This window comes from Carassius auratus, unplaced genomic scaffold (assembly GCF_003368295.1).
Source record: "Carassius auratus strain Wakin unplaced genomic scaffold, ASM336829v1 scaf_tig00021147, whole genome shotgun sequence".
NCBI lineage: Eukaryota > Metazoa > Chordata > Actinopteri > Cypriniformes > Cyprinidae > Carassius > Carassius auratus.
Genome location: NW_020525085.1, coordinates 1 through 19,322, shown reverse-complemented (window position 1 = coordinate 19,322; position 19,322 = coordinate 1). Strand labels below are relative to the sequence as shown.

The 19,322-nt window shown below is 33.2% G+C and overlaps 1 protein-coding gene across 1 annotated transcript; it reads left to right on the top strand.

Moving 5' to 3' along the window:
* Positions 1–5,652: 5,652 nt before the first annotated feature.
* On the top strand, positions 5,653–19,296 carry LOC113076743 (serine/threonine-protein kinase PAK 1-like; the record flags this gene model as incomplete). The annotated part of the gene is made up of 8 exons (XM_026249438.1): positions 5,653–5,726; positions 7,279–7,495; positions 10,032–10,126; positions 10,885–11,032; positions 11,909–11,946; positions 12,547–12,660; positions 16,992–17,193; positions 19,235–19,296. Coding segments are annotated over exons 2-8 (852 nt in total), but the record flags the coding sequence as incomplete, so codon positions are not given.
* Positions 19,297–19,322: the final 26 nt, after the last annotated feature.

Below are 19,322 nucleotides of genomic sequence, written 5' to 3'. Positions count from 1 at the left end.
AATGTGTTACTTGCTGATTTCTGTAATAATTTGTGAAATTTACTAACAATTTCTGAGTTAAAATTGTTTCTAGATATTTTTTTACTGTAATAAAAATTAACAAATCTAAATATCTAAAACCTAAAGTAAAAAAAAAAAAAAATAATAATAATATATATATATATATATATATATATATATATATATATATATATATATATATAATTCAGAATATTAATAAATACTTAATACTTTAAAATATCACTTATACTACTGTTAAAAGGAGATTAACAGCAGAAGCAATAATGTTTATAGTCTTAGACATGCTAACAAAAATATATAAATATAGTTGCTCTTTTTTTGTCATAAACAAAATGTACTCATTGTGAGATTTTGGGTCTCTTAGATGCATTACTGAGATGTGGATGTTTTAAGATGTTTTCAGTGTAAATGTGTCAGGATCAGACATTTTGTGTCTATAACACACAGTCTGACACGTCTCTGTTTGGTATAATTTGGTATTTTCTCGACACCAGCTTGAGCACGAGATTAAACCGCATGCGTGCTTCACGGAGGTAATGAAAAGCTGTTTCTGGCCTTGCGTTGCAGGTCGTTTCACGCAGCTGGAGGCTAATTAACCCGCATGTCGGGGAAACTACGTCAGGAAACATTTCCCAAACACGTCAGATGATTCGAAACGAATGTCACAACAGTAGCATTTAATTAGCGTGAACCAGGAGTAATCAGAAACCCTGCCTATATCTTCTGTGTTTCTAGAGTCTATCAAGAAGAGCCCAGAATCGAATTCTGAAAACTCTTTTTACATGCTTAATGTTGACATGCCTGACATGGCGAATCCAGATATTCACAACTCCTACATTTATAGCAGCGGCTGTGCTTCTGTCTATCTCTATCCCACCTCCAGAGAGACGAGCGCTATTCTTATCCCGATGAATGATGCTCTGTTCTGTGTGATCTCACATGAGCTAAGAAAACCACACCTCAGATCTGCATGCTCTTTTAGTATTATTTATGTAGCACTGTACTTGATCTTAGTGCTGCATTCGACAACGTAGATCGTGGCATACTCATAGATCGATTACAAAACTATACAGGTATTCAAGGACAGGCTTTAAGATGGTTTAGATCCTACTTGTCCGATTGCTACCACTTTGTTTTTTTAAATGGGTAGTCTTCTCATTTATCACCAGTAAAATATGGAGTGCCACAAGGATCTGTCCTAGGTCATCTGCTATTTTCAATATACATGTTGCTCCTTAGTAATATTATTTGAAAAAACAAGATTAGTTTCCACTGTTATGCTGATGATACTCTATATATCTCAATGAGACCAGATGAAACTTCTAAATTATCTAAGCTAACAGAGTATGTTAAAAATTTAAAAGATTGGATGACCAATAATCTTCACCTGTTAAATTTTGAAAAGACCAAGATATTACTTATTGGACCAAAAAACAGTACACAGAATCTAGTAGACTACATTTTACAACTAGATGGATTTACTGTTACTTCCTCTACAGTCAAAATTCTGGGTGTCATATTAGACAGCACCTAGTCTTTTGAAAACCATATTTCCCATGTTTCAAAAACAGCATTCTTCCATCTTAGAAACATTGTCAAGATACGAAACATGTTATCTGTTTCTGATGCAGAAAAGCTAGTTCATGCATTCATGACCTCTAGACTGGACTATTGTAATGCACTTCTAGGTGGTTGTCCTGCTTCTTCAATAAACAAGCTACAGGTAGTCCAAAATGCAGCAGCTAGAGTCCTTACGAGGTCAAGAAAATATGATCATATTACCCCAATTTTACAGTCTCTGCACTTGCTACCTATTAAGTTCCGTATCAGTTACAAATTATCATTACTTACCCATAAGGCCCTAAACGGTTTAGCTCCTCCGTATTTAACTAGCCTTCTACCATGCTACAATCCATCACGCACCCTAAGGTCTCAAAACGCTGGACTTTTGGTCGTTCCTAGGATAGCAAAGTCCACTAAAGGAGGTAGAGCTTTCTCACATTTGGCTCCCAAACTCTGGAATAGCCTTCCTGATAATGTTCGGGGTTCAGACACACTCTCTCTGTTTAAATCTAGATTAAAAACACATCTCTTTTGCCAAGCATTCAAATAATGTATCTCATAATTTTGGACTGCAGTTGTAGCTGATCAATTGCGCCCTATTATTCTTTAGCTTGGGTTAAACTAATTAATTTAACTTGGTTGGAACAGCAGCTATGCTAATGATGTCTCTATTTGTTTCTTTGTTTTGTCACGGATTTAAACAAGCTCCAGTCTTGAACCAGAACTCCTGAGAAGAGATGATGCTGACCCTGACCCTAAAACAACATATACAGTACCACCAAATCTTGCTATAAGTTTGATTGCATCATCATAATTGCTGTTAATAGTGTTCATCGTCTGTTTGATAACGTCTTTAATTGATTTTTCCGCAGTCACCACTGATAAGCTACTACTAAATATTGTAGAAACTTAATTTTCTGTAGTTCCTTTTGTTGTTTTGCTGTGATTTGTATCATAAAAAGCACTATACAAATAAACCTGAATTGAACTGTGGAATTTATTTATGAGTTATGAATTTACTATGAGTTCCCTTTTATTTGTAAATTTTGTTTTCATTTGAATTTCAGTTTAGAATTGTCATTTTATGTCCTTACATTTTTTTAGATATATTTCTGTATATCTTTAATTTTTGTATGTTTTAATAGATTTTAATCTAATATTTTATTTTATTTTAGATGTATTTCAATTAATACAATCTATTTTAATAATTTGGTATAAACCTGCCATTTGTTTTATGGAAAGAAGAGAATCATATATCTGCAATTTTTTTCTGCGTTTATCTTACAATTTCCTTTTTTTTTGCAATTTTGAGAAGTTATCAGATATAAACTCATAATTGTGATATAAAGTCATAATTGTGAGAGATAAACTCAGATTTGCAAGAAAAAAGTCCATTGTAAGATAAACGACAATTGTCCAATTGCATAATTATAATTGCTACTTATTATATATATATATATATATATATATATATATATATATTATATTTTGCAATTCTGACTTTGAATTTTTGAAAAGAAAAAAAGTCAGAATTATCAAAATTAATTTCGATTTATTTTTGAGTGAAAAATATGTTTTAAAAAGGTTAAGCAGGTGGGTTTTGTGCATCAGCATCATTTAACCCGTGTCCAGACATTATTGCAATTGAAATTAATGGGAGTTGGAGTTAATAATAACTTTTTTTGGAATCAGAAGTGCTCACTGAAGCTCCAGTCGGCCTGTAGACATGAGTAAGGAGTATTTGTGCTGATGCTGAGTGTTTGAAGGAAAGCCATCTGAATATATCAAGTGAGGATGAAGCAGGATCAGTGACTGACAATAATGATGATGTCTTGCCAGTACATCACACAGCACAGCCGTCAGGTGTTCATCATGTCAGTCAAGTGTGGATGACTTGACAAACAGAGCACTGAGTCACAGGAACATCCTAGAACTACAGCACTTCTTCCTATTGTGTGTGTTTGGTGGTTTTCATGTCTCGGAACTTGGTTCTGGCTTTTGCATTTGCTCTTTCAGACAGTGAAGGGGAACTTTGTTGAATGAAGCCCTTTGTTTACTTGAATGAAAAGCACCTGAGGTTTGTTAGATGCTTGTGTGTGTGTGTGTGTGCTGAGGTCAATTTAATTACCAGAGACCAGACCAAAGTCCCAGGGACTTCCTCACTTCCTCATTCTTGCTGATTCACTGGTCTTTGTCTCTAAAACACTTGTGTACTTGTCTGTGGTGATTTTAAATAAAGTAATTGTGACAACATCTTGCAGTGTGGCACACAATGGCAACTTTGTTTCTGATAATTGCTTTAAATCACTGTGGCTTTCTTATTTTAAACTTTCACAATTATTTTGTACTTTTTTCATTTGTAATTTTCTTTAGATGCGTTTAGGGTGTGTGGTCAAATCACTATATTCTCGTTCTTAATTTTTTTTCTGCCTATATATATATATATATATATATATATATATATATATATATATATATATATATATATATATATAATATTTTTTTTGGTCCAATTGCTCTTTCTCTCCTATAAATGAATAAATTAATAAATTTAATTATTTATTTATTTATTTATCATCCATCCATTTGTTTATCTGTATTTATTTGTTCTTTTTCATCTATTTTTATTTAAATATTTATTGATTTTATTCATTTTAAATGATCTATTATTATTTATCTATTTATTCTTTGTTTTTGTTTTGTATTTACCCATTTATCGATCTATTTTATGTATTTAGTTATCTATTTTTTATGTATTACATTTAATTTATTTTCATATATTTATTCTTATTATTTTTTTTAAATTTGTCTAATTTTATTTAGGTGTTTAGTTATTATATAATTAATGATAATTTTTTTATTTATTTGTCCAATTGCTTTTTCCCTCCCAAAATGATGAAGTAATCTTTTTATTTAATAATTTATTTACTGTACCATCCATCTCTTTAGCTTTATTTTTTTGTTCTCTTTTTATATATTTTTATTTAAATATTAATTTATCTATTTATTCATTTTTTAATTATCTATTATTATTTATCTATTTATTATTAGCTTTTTTTGTTTTTATTTGCCCATTTATCAATTTTTTTATGTAATTAGTTATCGAATTTTTTTATTTTTACATTTATTTGTATTAATATTTTGTATGCATTATTAATATTTTTATTCATCAATTAATTATTTTATGTATCCATTTTAATTTTTTTTAAATAGATCTGTGCATGTGTTTTCAGTCAAATCTTTTTGTAGACACGTTTATCAGCAGATGAACTTTAACACCTCGACTCTGTATTTAGTTTAACTAAGGGGTGTGTGTTTGTGTGTGTGTGTGTGTGTGTGTGTGTCTGATAAAAGAGACCAAAGTGATGACAGACCTCTGCTAATTGTGACAGCACTTTCTGAAATGTGAGTCTGCATGGGCGTGTGTGTGTGAGTGTGTGCGTGTGTGTGTGTGTGCGCGTGTGTGTGTGTGTGTGGGTGTGTGGGTCAGGTTTTGCCTATTGTGAGGACTAAGGATAGTTAAACCTGAAATCAGTTACACTGAGTGAGCAGCCAAAAGAGAGAAAAACTACTTAATAAAGATAGAAATAATGATTTGAGGAGAATATAAAACTGCAAAAAGGTTTGGGTGAGGTTTAAATTTAGGGTTAGCTCATTATAAACCAGTAGAAGTGAAAGGAAATGATAGAGAAGGGTTTCACACAACAGACCCTGTCGATCTAAAACAGTCACCAGCTGTGTGTGTGTGTGTGTGTGTTTAGTGTTACTGTGTATGTAACACACTCATGTTGTATGAATTTTTGCCCTGCTGCCTCTCTGATGTCTGTTTGCTCATGGCTGAAGTGTCTTTACACTTTAATACTGTTTGCATTATCTGTGTGTGTGTGTGTGTGTTTCTCAGTCTCAGCTATCATGTTACACCATTCATGTCCTGTCAGTCACAGATCAAACTCATAGTCTTTCCTGTTCACCTGTGACATCACATCAGGGAGGCCACAGCCTCTTAAAGCCAGCACACACACACACACACACACACACACACACACGCTCGCTCAGTGTCCGACGGGATCTAAAGGTGCTGTTCTTTCTGGAATACTGCTGGGATTGAGTGTTTGTCAGTATGCTGGACAGCATTTGGTGAGGTGAAGTTTTATTACAGATTACCAGCAGACGTGTATTTAATATTCATATGTCCGTGTGGATGTCGATATGGTCACGCGAGGTTAGTGATGGACTGAGATTTGGCCATTTCGAAAATAAATGTTGTGTAAAATAGATGTTCATTTAATGTAATTGCTGTCATACTTCTACTAGAGCTGACAGTGTTGTATGTAAAGATAAGGACTGTGTTAGTTTTATCAGTGTCAGGGCTGGGCAGTGCTTGTATTTGTCAGGATGCTGTTATCTCCGTTTCCTGTTTGGATTGTGTGCATAGATTCACATAACTTGACCATGAATCTTTTTTTTATTAATGGCCTAAAGATTTTACTCCATAAATATGAGTTTTATTATTTTATTATTGTATAATTGTTTTAGGAAAAGTGCATTTTAGGTCTTGTAACTAGTATCTGTTTTTCCCCTTCTAGTTAATTTGAGCTAAACATTTTTTGGTCAAGTTAAATTAGTTTTTAAAAGCACAAATATTCCATGTAGTCTCTGTGTGGTCATTAATGTCAGACGTTAATAAAACGATTTGAGCAAAACCTTGTGTAAAGTAGGTTTTAATAGAGAACAGCAGAACATGTCAGCTTCCAAGTAGCATTTCATATTTACTGAGCACAGCCCAAAAATAATCCAGTCTCTCCAGTATTACATAATCCTGGTTTATTGAGTCGAGGTGTCAGGACTGATGTCAGAGCCGCTGCGCTGAATCATGCAAAGACAGAGCTGTTTTTGGACAGTCTGCACCTTTCAGAAAAGAAATCTCAAGAACATTCAGTTATGCTTCAGTTTGTGGTGTTTAATAAGGAACTAATTATATTGTTATTGCTCAAATTAGGGTTGGTGATTTGAATAAACCTCTAAAGCTTAAGGTTGGTATGATAAAAAAAACACATATATATATTTATATATATAGCATTTATTAGATAAAAAAATACTGTGAAATATTTTAAAATATAATTTATTTCTGTGATGTGCAGCTGTATTTTCAGCATCATTCCTCCAGTCTTTAGTGTCACATGATCTTCAGAAATCAGAATAATATTCTGATTTGCTGCTCAAGAAACATTTCTGATTATTATCAATGTTGTTGGGCTGCTTCATATTTTTGTGCAAACCTTCATACATTTTATTTTTCAGTATTCTTTGATGAACAAAGTTTAAAAGAACGGCATTTATTTGAAATGGAAATGTCTTTACTGTGATTTTTTTTGATCATTTTAATGCGCCCTTGATTAATAGAAGTATGCATTTTTTTTTTTATAAAATAAATCTTGCTGACCTGTAGCATGCTTTAAATGAAAATAATACATAGAAATATAATGGTCTGAAACAGATGATGTTTTCTTCCTGGCGTAGCAGTTTTTTTTCTGCTGTGTCCTAGTTTCATCTAAGTACTATTAAGAGAAGATTGGTGGTAATTTGCTTAATCTAATCATGCTTTCAGTTTCATTCCAGCAACCCCTGCGGTTGATTTACTTTAGCCCCTCCCTTTTCTCCGACTCAGTAGCTCTGATTGGTGGTGTGTTCCAGATTTAGCCACGCCCACAGCTGAAGATGTCAGACAATGGGGAAGTAGAAGACAAGCCGCCAGCTCCGCCCATGAGGAACACCAGCACCATGATTGGCTCGTCCGGTAAAGACTCAGGCCCACTGAATCACGGCTCCAAACCCCTGCCGCCCAACCCAGAGGACAAGAGGAGAAAAGAAGGCTTCATCCGATCCATACTCACCGGAGGAGGAGACAAGAGTGAGTGAAAACTCATTTTAAAAAAATACTATTTTTAAAAAGAGGACTTAAAAACAATCCAGCAAGAACAGGATTTCTAGAGCGAGTCATTCAGGGTCAAAGCTCACAATAAACACAAGCATCTTACTTTATGACTGTAAACCTTTTGACTTTGAGGTTGATATTCTCCTTCATTTGTGGCAGCAGATTCTCACACTTTCTCATTGTATAAGACTCGTCTCCAAACACCTGTGCATCCGCACGTGTCTCCGTGTCAAGAGTCCGTCTCACTCCTGCATTCAGAGCAGCTCGTCTTTCTGCAAGGCCTGTTTATTGTTAATTACCAGCCGTTAGCACATCATTAATATATTAAAGACCCTGCCTGGCTTCAGCACACAGCAGATAGGGATGTTTTTAATAGGCATTAGCAGCATCTGCACACATGAGTGACACAGGAACTGGAAAACAGCACAATAGATGCATGACTGTGTGTATATTGTAATAATGTCATTATTAAATCCAAAAAAACCTCTGAGATTAAAACTGCAGAAAGCTAGTATATTGTATAAAACTAGTGCTAGATTCCTTAAAAACTACTCTCTGACACTAGCTTTCTCTATTCTATCTGTTCTATCTACTTGTATTCTTTTATTGATTATAAAAACTTAACTCTCTAACACTAGTGTTCTCTATTCTGTTTCTATTCTACCTTTTATTATAAAAACTTAACCCTTTAACGCTAGCATTTTCTATTCCATTTCTATTCCATCTACTTGTTTACTCTTATTTATTATAAAAACTTAACTCTCTAACACTAGTGTTTTCTATTCTGTTTCTATTCAATCTTTTATTATAAAAAAGACCAGAATTTTCTATTCTATTTCTATTCCATCTACTTGTTTAATTTTATTTATTATAAAAACTTAACCCTCTAACACTAACGTTCTATCTTTTATTTCTATTCTCTTATTTTTTTAATAAAAAATTAACCCTCTAACACTAATGTTTTCTAGTCTATTTCTATTCTTTTATTATAAAAATTAACTCTCTAACACTAACGTTTTCTAGTCTATTTCTATTCTCTTTCATTTATTATAAAAACTTAACCCTCTAACACTAGCGTTCTCTATTCTATTTCTATTATTTTATTTATTATAAAAAATGTACTCTCTAACACTAGCGTTCTCTATTCTATTTCTATTCTATCTTTTATTTATTATAAAAACTAAACCCTCTAACACTAGCATTCTCTATTCTATTTCAATTCTATCTTTTATTTATTATAAAAACTAAACCCTCTAACACTAACATTCTCTAGTCTATTTCTATTCTCTTTTATTTAAAAAACTTAACCCTCTAACACTAGCATTCTCTATTCTATTTCAATTCTATCTTTTATTTATTATAAAAACTAAACCCTCTAACACTAGCATTCTCTATTCTATTTCTATTCTCTTTTATTTATTATAAAAACTTAACCCTCTAACACTAGCGTTCTCTATTCTATTTCTATTCTATCTTTTATTTATTATAAAAACTAAACCCTCTAACACTAGCATTCTCTATTCTATTTCAATTCTATCTTTTATTTATTATAAAAACTAAACCCTCTAACACTAGCATTCTCTATTCTATTTCTATTCTCTTTTATTTATTATAAAAACTTAACCCTCTAACACTAGCGTTCTCTATTCTATTTCAATTCTATCTTTTATTTATAATAAAAACTTAACCCTCTAACACTAGCATTCTCTATTCTATTTCTATTCTCTTTTATTTATTATAAAAACTTAACCCTCTAACACTAGCGTTCTCTATTCTATTTCTATTCTCTTTTATTTATTTAAAAAAACTTAACCCTCTAACTCTAACATTCTCTAGTCTATTTCTATTCCATCTTTTATTTATTATAAAAACTTAACTCTGTAACACTAGCGTTCACTATCCTATTTCTATTCTATCTACTTGTTTTCTTTTTATTTATATGAGTACTGCGTAAGACCAGCCAGGACTTGTCGCAGCACTTACAGTACATATTGCTCTTTTTGTTGGTTTAATTGCATCTTTTTATTCGACTGTAAGTCGCTTTAGATAAAAGCGTATGTTAAATATAAATGTAATGTTAAAACATGTTTGCAATGTGCTAAATCATGTTAACAGTGTGCTAAAACATGCTACTAACATGCTAGAAATATGTTAAAATGTTAGAAAAAGGCTAAAACATAAGAAACATTGACAACATGTTGAAACATGCATGCTATAATGATCTGTCTGTCTCTGTTTTTCTGATGGCTGTCAAACTTCAAGCTTTAAAACTAGTTAAAACTGAAAACCTTTTTCAAACTCAAACTTTAATTCATTATATAAAATATAATTTCACAAAAATGTACACTTTAGTTTCCCGCTATTCTATACCGTATGTGTCTAAGAAAGAGACTAAATGAAAAATGTGATGAATGTTTACAGTAGGTGATTGGAATCATTTACATTTAGACATCCCTTAACTCTTATTCTCTTCTTACACTCCACTGTGTCTCCGCCCCATCCTCGTCTTCAGCCAATAAGAAGAAAGAGCGCCCGGAGATCTCTCTGCCGTCGGACTTTGAGCACACCATCCATGTTGGCTTTGACGCCGTCACTGGAGAGTTTACCGTAAGTCTGAGAAAAGACCATTTCCTGTAGAAAACTATTCTATTTATACCTTCAGACATTATCACATATGCATATATTTCTAGATCATTAGACTCTTTTTTTTTTTCTGACTTCACATTTGATTGTGTTGATCCAGTTTAAGATTTGTATCAAACCACTGGGAATAAAATATTGGCTTTTGACTACTTTTATGACAAATTATAGCCAAATTTTAAATGTTAAATTAATTAAGAACTTGTTAAATAGCACTTTTACGCTGGACTTAACTTTTAAAATAAATGAACTGACTTGATTCTAAAGAGATACTGCTAAAGAAAGCATTATAAAAAACGACATTTGACATCAGCAACCCAAATATAGAAAATTAACCTCCAGCAGTTCAGACTCGCAGGATTAACCTCCAGGTCCAGAACTGTCTCCTCTTTACATCTGGTTTATTATATTTGATAAGATATTAAATGAGCTGTGGTCTTTTCCTGACCCCTGTATCTGCTGTACGTTTCCTCCGTATGACACTGATTTGAGTTCCTTGTGTGTAATGAGTGTTAATGAGAGCCAGTGGCTCAGAACCTTAAACTGACGTTGGTGGGCAGAAAACCAGGAGTGTGTTTTCACCACTCATACTGATCACAATGTGACCATATTTATCTGTCTGTCAGGTTTACCATTGCTTTTGGCATGCGCATGCTTTCATTGTCACTAGCATAGGCTGATTAACGAGGTTTAAACTGTGCTTGTGTTTGTGGGTCTCTATGTAGGGCATGCCTGAGCAGTGGGCTCGGTTGCTCCAGACGTCCAACATTACAAAACTCGAGCAGAAGAAGAATCCTCAAGCCGTTTTGGATGTGCTTAAATTCTACGACTCTAAAGAAACAAGCAACAGTCAGAAATACATGAGTTTTACAGGTGTGATGCACACTTCATACATAATACAGCTGTAACAGCTCACATAATTGTAATTATGTATCATACAGTTATATGTGTGTGTGTGTGTGTCTGTGTGTGTGTGTGTGTGTGTATGAATGTATGCATTTGTAAAAAAATATATATATATATATTGGTAATAAAATAATAAAAATGCATATATATGTAATAAAATAAAAATTCTATATATTATTTGTGTATTTATAGTATAAATATAAAAGAATATGATTTTATATTCATATAAATATACATAACATTCAATTATTTTATATTGTGTGTGTATATATTATATATATATATATATATATATATGTGTGTGTGTGTGTGTGTGTGTGTGTGTGTGTGTGTGTGTGTGTGTGTGTGAAATGTTCGTTGTGATGTTATTAGTGACGGAACGTTCTCTTCATACATTAGCACTTCAATCTATCGCTTAACGACGTAGCAAGACTTTATATTCATTCCAGTTAAATCACAAAACAAAATAACCTGCTCTCTGCTCTTGATATACGATCACTAATGAAAATTTTTGATTTAAAAAAGGGGACAAAAATACTCAAGGGTAGGTTAGAACACACCTTACAAAAACCTTTATCACCAGATTGTTTAGAAATACAGTTGTTTATTGCACATCTATGTATTTTTTCAATGGCCTGAAGAATCTCGGGCCTAGTAATATGTTTTATTATAGTACAAGTAAGAATTAAACTATCACATTAAAAATTTGTTCTATGTCAATAAATTAACCCAATGGGTTTATACCAGCCACCAAATCCATTATAAATCAGCAGTTGATCAGTGATGTGTTGTCTGTTGTTTATTTCTATTGTCCATTTCTCATTCTTCTGTTTTTAATTTCAGACAAAGGTGCCGATAACTACAGCTCTTCCAACGCAGTGGTGAGTTCTTGTGCCGTCCGACTGTGTTTTCCATGTTTATCTGTGACACGCAAGTGTTTGAGGTCAGGGGGGGAATGTGGAGGCAGGTTTTCTCAGCTCACATGACAGAGGATAGGATGGGAGGAAGTTTGCTGGGGGGAAGAGACGGGAACCGAGAGCTAAAATGGATGGGGTGGGGGTTGTAGTGAACAACAAGGTGACAGAGTCCAATAAGAGCTGCCCACTCAACAGAAGGACAGAACTGATGCCAGCCACTCGAGGCTGTGCCAATGGGTTCATCTCTCTCTCTCTCTCTCTCTCTCTCTCTCTCTGTCTCGCTCTCTCTCTCTCTGCATTGTGAATCAGCATCTTTTTCATCCAGTTCTCCTGCTGAGCTTTGCCATATCCGTAGCTCAGACTGAATCAGGTTAGATGCAAAGCAAGATGGGGAGTAATGTTTTAGTTGTGGTGTATTGGGTCATCTTGTGAGGCCCGCTGGGGTTGAATGCGGTCAGCGCTGATCTTGTGGTTGGCATGTCGGCATTGGGTTTGTTTTGCACTCATGTTGTGATGTCAGTCGGTCAGCCTCACTTCCTGCTCGGCTTGTTTCATGCTCCGCAGAACTCCAAGACTGTTTCCGAGACCCCTGCCGTGGCCACGGTCTGCGAGGATGATGATGAGGATGAAGCCACGCCTCCACCAACCATCGCACCCCGTCCCGAACATACAAAATCTGTGAGTGTTTACTTAAATAGGTCAATGTTAAAGGGTAAGTTCACCCAAAATTTAAATTAGGCCGCGTTTTACTCTAAGCCTGAGTTACCCTAGGTGTATATGATCTTTCAGACGAATCCAGTCTGAGTTATATTAAAAAATTGTCTTTGATCCATCAAACTCTATCATTACATTGGGCCCAATCACATGGTTTCAGACTCAATCGGATTCGGATATATTTAATAAAGGTGTGAATAAATACTCGATTTATACTCGATGCCAGAGGGCGCTCTTGCGCAGAAAGTCAAATCAGGAAATTCCTAATATGGACAAAAGCACCCAGCTATCGCTGTATGAAAAGTTGTTTTCACAGAAAAACTAAAACTTTTGAAACACGAAGACATTAATATACGATTACGACAATATATGGTATCTCCAGCAGGTGAAAAAGTATATGAAAAATGCAGTGCTGATTGACATAGCATTTAATACAGTATAGAAAATATTTTGCCTTATTATGTGATAAACAGTGTTTGTTGTATATAAACAAATCATTAATATTTGTTATCGTCCAGCATTTATAGATTTCTAAGCCAATTAAAAGCTAGAAATTAGAGAAAAATTTAAGTTGTCTATCCTACCAGTCAGAAGTGATGAACAGTAAGCTTGTTAATGTTGTTTAAAGAAGTCTCTTCTGTTCACCAAGCCTGCATTTATTTGATCCGAAGTACAGCAAAACAGTAAAATTTTGAAATATTTGTAATAGTCTATTTAAAATAGTTGTTTTCTATTTTAATATATTTCAGAATGTAATTTATTGAACATCCTGGATCGTTTTTTTTCGCTCTTCTTTATTATTTTTTATGTATTATAGAAGTATCGGATCGGGACTCAGTACCGGTAGATACTGAAAATCAAATGACTTGGACTCCGAGAGCAAAAAAAAAAACTGATCGGGACATCCCTATAAAAAGTTTCCATCCATAATAAAGTGTCTTAAACGGCTCCTGGGTGTGAACAAAGGCCTTCTGTAGCGAATCAATGCGCTTTTATAATAAAAAATATTTATATTTAAAACGTAATCATCACTTTTCTCTAGCTTTTAAAACCGCAGCCTCATTTTCATTTTTGGGTGAACTAAGCCTTTAAGGGTTCAAATGCTAAGGTATTTTAAGTGTTTTCCAGGTCCTGTATATATATGATTTATATACTAGTATAGTATTTTTTTATATAGTTAATAATTTATTAATTATTTTAATTAATCAATTATTTTTTTTATTATTTTAATCAATAAATTTTTTCTTTTCAGTTTTTATTTTAATGGATTTTTTTTGTAATGTTATGTCCTTTTGTAATTTTTCTTATTTTTTATATACCTACTTAGTTTTATTAGTTAATTAATTATTTTTCAGTTTTATTGAAATTTTATGTTTGTGTAGTTGCCAGGTGGTTGCTAAGGTGTTTTCTAAGGTTGCTAGGTGAATGTTTCATATGGTGTTGTTTATGTTTTTTAAGTGGTTGCTAGGCACTAACTAAGATGATGTAACCGTTTCCTTGAGCATTGCTAATGAGTGTTTGGGAGGTGGTTAGTAGCAGTTTTGTTTTAGTATTATATATACACTAATACAGTTTTAAAAATATTGTGAATTAGCTTGAATTATTTTTATTTTTAAATATTAATATATAGTTGTTGTTTTTTTTACTTTTAGTTTCAGTTTTATTTATTTTTTTATTTCCGGTTAGTAATTTTCCATCTTCACCTGAAGCTTATTTCAAGGCAACATTTCTAATTTAAGATTTTCATCTAATATTGGTTTTATTGCAGATTTATTTAAATAAACCAAATATTTTGAATAGATTTTGTTAGAATTAATGATGATAATCTGGTTGTGGTTATTGGTGTCCAGGCGGTTTCTAAGGTGTTCTGAGTAGTTTTGAAGTGGTTAGTAGGTTATTGTGGTTGCTGGTTGGTTAAACAGACAGACGAGCAGCTGTAAGATGTTTTTGGATTTGTGGGTGTTGTCTGGAAGATGCAGATACGTGACAGTCCGGTCTGTAGTCTAGAATAATGAGTTTCTGACTCTAGACGCCTCCAAGCTTACCCTGTAATTACAAGAATAAATCATGCATGTGTTCAGAGCGGGGGTAGGTGACTGGAGCTTTATTACAGGAGCGGGTGTGTGTGTGTGTGTTCCTTTCATCTGTCTGGAGATCACTGGATCAGTCCTGGTTGGCTTCTAGTCGCCCGGGTTGATTAAAGATGCTCCATCAGCGCTCATTCTTGTGTGGTTTTGATGTGAAGGGGTTTCACCCTCATTAGGTCAGAGGAGATGAACGATGTCCTGTAATGTGTTCACTTCACACACACACTCACACACACACGATGCTGCTTTTTGTGTCTAGTGGCCACAGGCGGCTTGTAGTGCATTTCTGATTACTTTGAGCTCATGTTACAGTGTCCACTAAATCTGGGCAAAATATGTTAGGGAAGGCAGGGGATAAATATTCAAATTTCACTCCGAGCGCAAGTAATTTAAAGGTCCTGTTTTTCGCGCTTTTTTAAAGCTTTGATTGTGTTTACAGTGTGCAATATAACGTGTTCATGTTTCGCGTGTAAAAAAAACACAGTATTTTTCACACAATTCACCAATCTGTATACCGATGTTTTCACTGTCATAAAAACGGGCTGATGACTTCCTTGTTCTATGAAGTCCCTCCTTCAGAAATACGTAACGAGTTCTGATTGGGCCAGCGGTTCCTGTGTTGTGATTCGACAGCAGCAGAGCCTGCGCTGGCCCTCCTGGAAACGCGATATGGGCTAGTTTTGGGAGTAACGTAGTTTTGAGAAGCAAGTGGGCAGGAGCATGTGCTGGAGATGTATTTTATAATCACAGGAGCGTTTTTACTGATGAGATGCGCATGCAAATCTCATTGATTTTTTTGCACAGCCCTAACATCTAGTTAACAAAGCTAAACAGCGTCCCCTTTGTGTAATAAGTTACAGAAACTGTTAAACACACCAACTTAAATAATAAATACATTTACCGGTTGTGGTCCATAAACAACACCTTCTCCAGACAAATGCTCCATCTTTCAAGAATAATCTTTGTGCGAATACGGCATTAAACTGTTGAGAAAGTTGTCCTCAGCAAGGGACTTCTTTGATTTGGTTAACAAACAATTTCACAAATTGTAATTGTTTTTTTTTTTTTTTTTTTAAACACTCTTTTCAGGCAAACTTTATTTTCATACAGTATCATCTGGGTTTGTCTCTGTGAATGTGTGTGATGCCGATCCTGGCGGTTCTGTTTTGTTCTGAGGAGAGAATTATATTCACTTGAGTCACTTCAGACCGAGCTGTGCTGGGATATGTGTTTTATTGTGTCTGTGGTACCAGCAGGCCGGTCCCTTTCCCAGAATGTCTCGTGAATCATCCATTGCTCCATTTGGGGCCCCATGTGGTCTGATACATGTGTCTAAGAAACTGGACTGGAAACCAATTTGTTTTATTTATATATTTTATATATATATACATTTATTGATTAGGTTTATATTTATAATTTATTATGTTTTATTATATATATATATATATATATCTTTCTAAATTACATTTTTATTTTATTTTATATATATATATTAAAATTTTCATTTTACTTTATTTAATTTCAATCTTTTTAATTGAATCTATTTAATATATTTATTTGTTAATTAATTGTATTATATATAAATTTTATTTCACTCGTATCTATCTATCTATCTTAAATTGACATTTTTATTTTATTAATTAATGTTAATATTAATTATACATATTTTATTTTTTATTTTAATTTATTTACTTAATTTCACTCTTTTTAATTAATCTATTTAATATATTTGTTTTATTTATTCAACTTTGTATTTCATTTTATTAAATATATTTTATTTAACCTAATTAATTCTATATACGTATATTATTTTAATAATATATGTTTATATTAATTATACATAATTAATTTTTTATTTTGTTTAATTTATTTACTTAATTTAATTTCACTCTTTTAAATTAATATAATTTAATATATTTGTTTTATTTATTTATTCAAACTTTTTTATTTTATTTTACCTAATTCATTCTATTATATACGTATATACATTTTATTTTCATTCGTAATCTATCTAAATTATAATTTGTATTTTATTAATATGTTTATATTAATTATATTTATATTTTAATTTATCTTAATTTATTTACTTAATTTAATCTTAGTCTATTTAATCTATTACTTGTTTTATTCATTTTACTTTTTATTTTATTTTATTAAATATATTAGTATTTTATTTCCTCCACTGCTAAATGTCGTCTCCCTCCACAGATCTACACACGCTCCGTTATCGACCCCCTCCCTCCTCCACTCTCCACCAAAGACGCAGCTACGTCACCCATCAGTAATGTGGCCGCTGACGGAGGCAGCCCCACCCCAACACCCTCACCAACACCCGACACCCTCCACGCCACAAAACACCGACAAAACACGCAGAAGAAGATGACCGACGAGGAGATACTCGAGAAACTGCGTCAAGTGTCCCACACATGAGACGCTCAAGGGTCAGAGGTCACGTTTATATTTGTAGAGCGCATTGTGAATCATATACAATACACTACCATTCAAAATTTTGGGGGTCAGTAGATTATTATAATTTTTGTTATAATAATTTAATGCTTATTTCGCAGAGATGCATTATATTGATCAGAAGTGACCGTTTAGACATTATTAAAGTAACAAAAGATTTCTGTTTAAAATAAATGCGATTATTTTGAACTTCCTATTCATCTGTGAATCCTGAGAAATGGGACACTAAAAAAGTTATATAACTTATTTCAACATCGATAATAATCAGAAATGTTTCTTGAGCAGTAAATCATATTTTCATGATTTCTGAAAATCATGTGACACTGAAGACTGGAGGAATGATGCTGAAAATACAGCTGTGCATCACAGAAATAAATTACATCTTACAATATATATTCAATAGAAAACACTTATTTTAATTTATAATAATATATCATAATTTGTACTATTTTTACACCATTTTGTATAAAATAAATGCAACCTTAGTAAGCAAAAGATGTGTCTTTCCAACCCTAAAATTCAGTTTAGTGTATTTAAAACAATTATAAAATATGTATTAATGATGCATTTATATTATTTATATTTTTTTAGATCCATTGTATTTAATCCATCCAAGGCACAGCTGTGCTATTCTCTCTTCAGGTCTCTTTTTCCTATGTTATGATAATTTACATACACACCACTATTTCATATCCAGTTATTTATCTATTTAATAAGTAGCCCTGTAATAAGCAGTCAGCGAGAGATTATTGCAAAATAAACCCCAGCTCACATGTTCAAGGTTTATTTTATGTTAACGACCGGCTGACTGCACATTATTCCTGACATATTAAATATGTATAATGTATTTATTTTTTAAAGAATTCAAACCCGCTTCTATCTCGTGATTGAGTGTTCATGCTATGCTTATTTTATTTTATTTTTCGCTTGTCTGTTGCCTTATTTTATGGTCGTTATTGTTTTTGTTTTACATGCTTATGTTATGATTTAGCATGAAATGATTCCCAGTCATTTAGTTTGAGCTGTTCTAGAGATGCATGACTTTCTAAGAACCTGTGTCTTATTAAAAACCCCATGCGCTCCAGACGTGCTCAGATCGTCCTCTGCTGGTAAGAACGGGATGCTGCTGCAGTCATCCAGTGTGTCTCTGTCACTCCAGGCCCTTCTTGGCCAAAGATTTGGCATCCACCATTTAAAACAATAGCTGCCGGGTTACACATCAAGCTGAAGACGTTCCTGTCTTTCCCTGAATGATCAGACCTCGGCCTTCTTCCTCCCTGTGTTTTCCATCTGTCTTGTCCTAAGGGTTTAGAGGTCTTTTCTTCCCGTCTCTCTCATTGCTCAACATGTTTTTACTGGAAACGACCGTGTGCTTTCCTTCACAGCATGTGTCTGATCTCACTTCCAGAGGAGATTAGATAAGATGTCAAAGGAAATATGAACATAAACATAACTTTTTATAAATATAATCTGGAAAGTAAAATATATATTTGCATAAGAAGTTTTTTCCTTATAAACTTAAAATCAACTTTTGCACTGTTTTTTATTGCAATAAAATAAAAGTATTACATTTTATTGTATTTTTGCATTTCAGTAACTCTATTTTGTTAAATTATTTGCAGTATAATATTTTATATGTAATGTGTGTGTTTGTTGGTGTATATATATATATAATTGTTCATTTTTAATCATGCATGCACCATTGTAAAGCAGTCTAGCCTTGTTTTGAGCTTTTATTTGTTTGGTTTAAAAATGAATCTCCATCTGATCTCCAGTTTATTTACATCATAAGGATATATCCCTATATTGATTATAAAACCGATTTGTCTTGGAGCTCTCTCACAATCCTGAAACACTGTTCTCATTTCTTTTCTGTTGTCTGTTAAACGGCTGGCTTTTCCTCCCTCCCTCATCTCTGTCTCTTAAGTTTTCATTTTTGTGGGGTTTTGTTTTTCCTAAAATAAGATGTGACCTCCACTCCACAGGAAGTATAGTCAGCGTGGGCGACCCGAAGAAGAAGTACACGCGATTTGAGAAGATTGGCCGGGTGAGTTTCATGATGGAGGTCTTCTT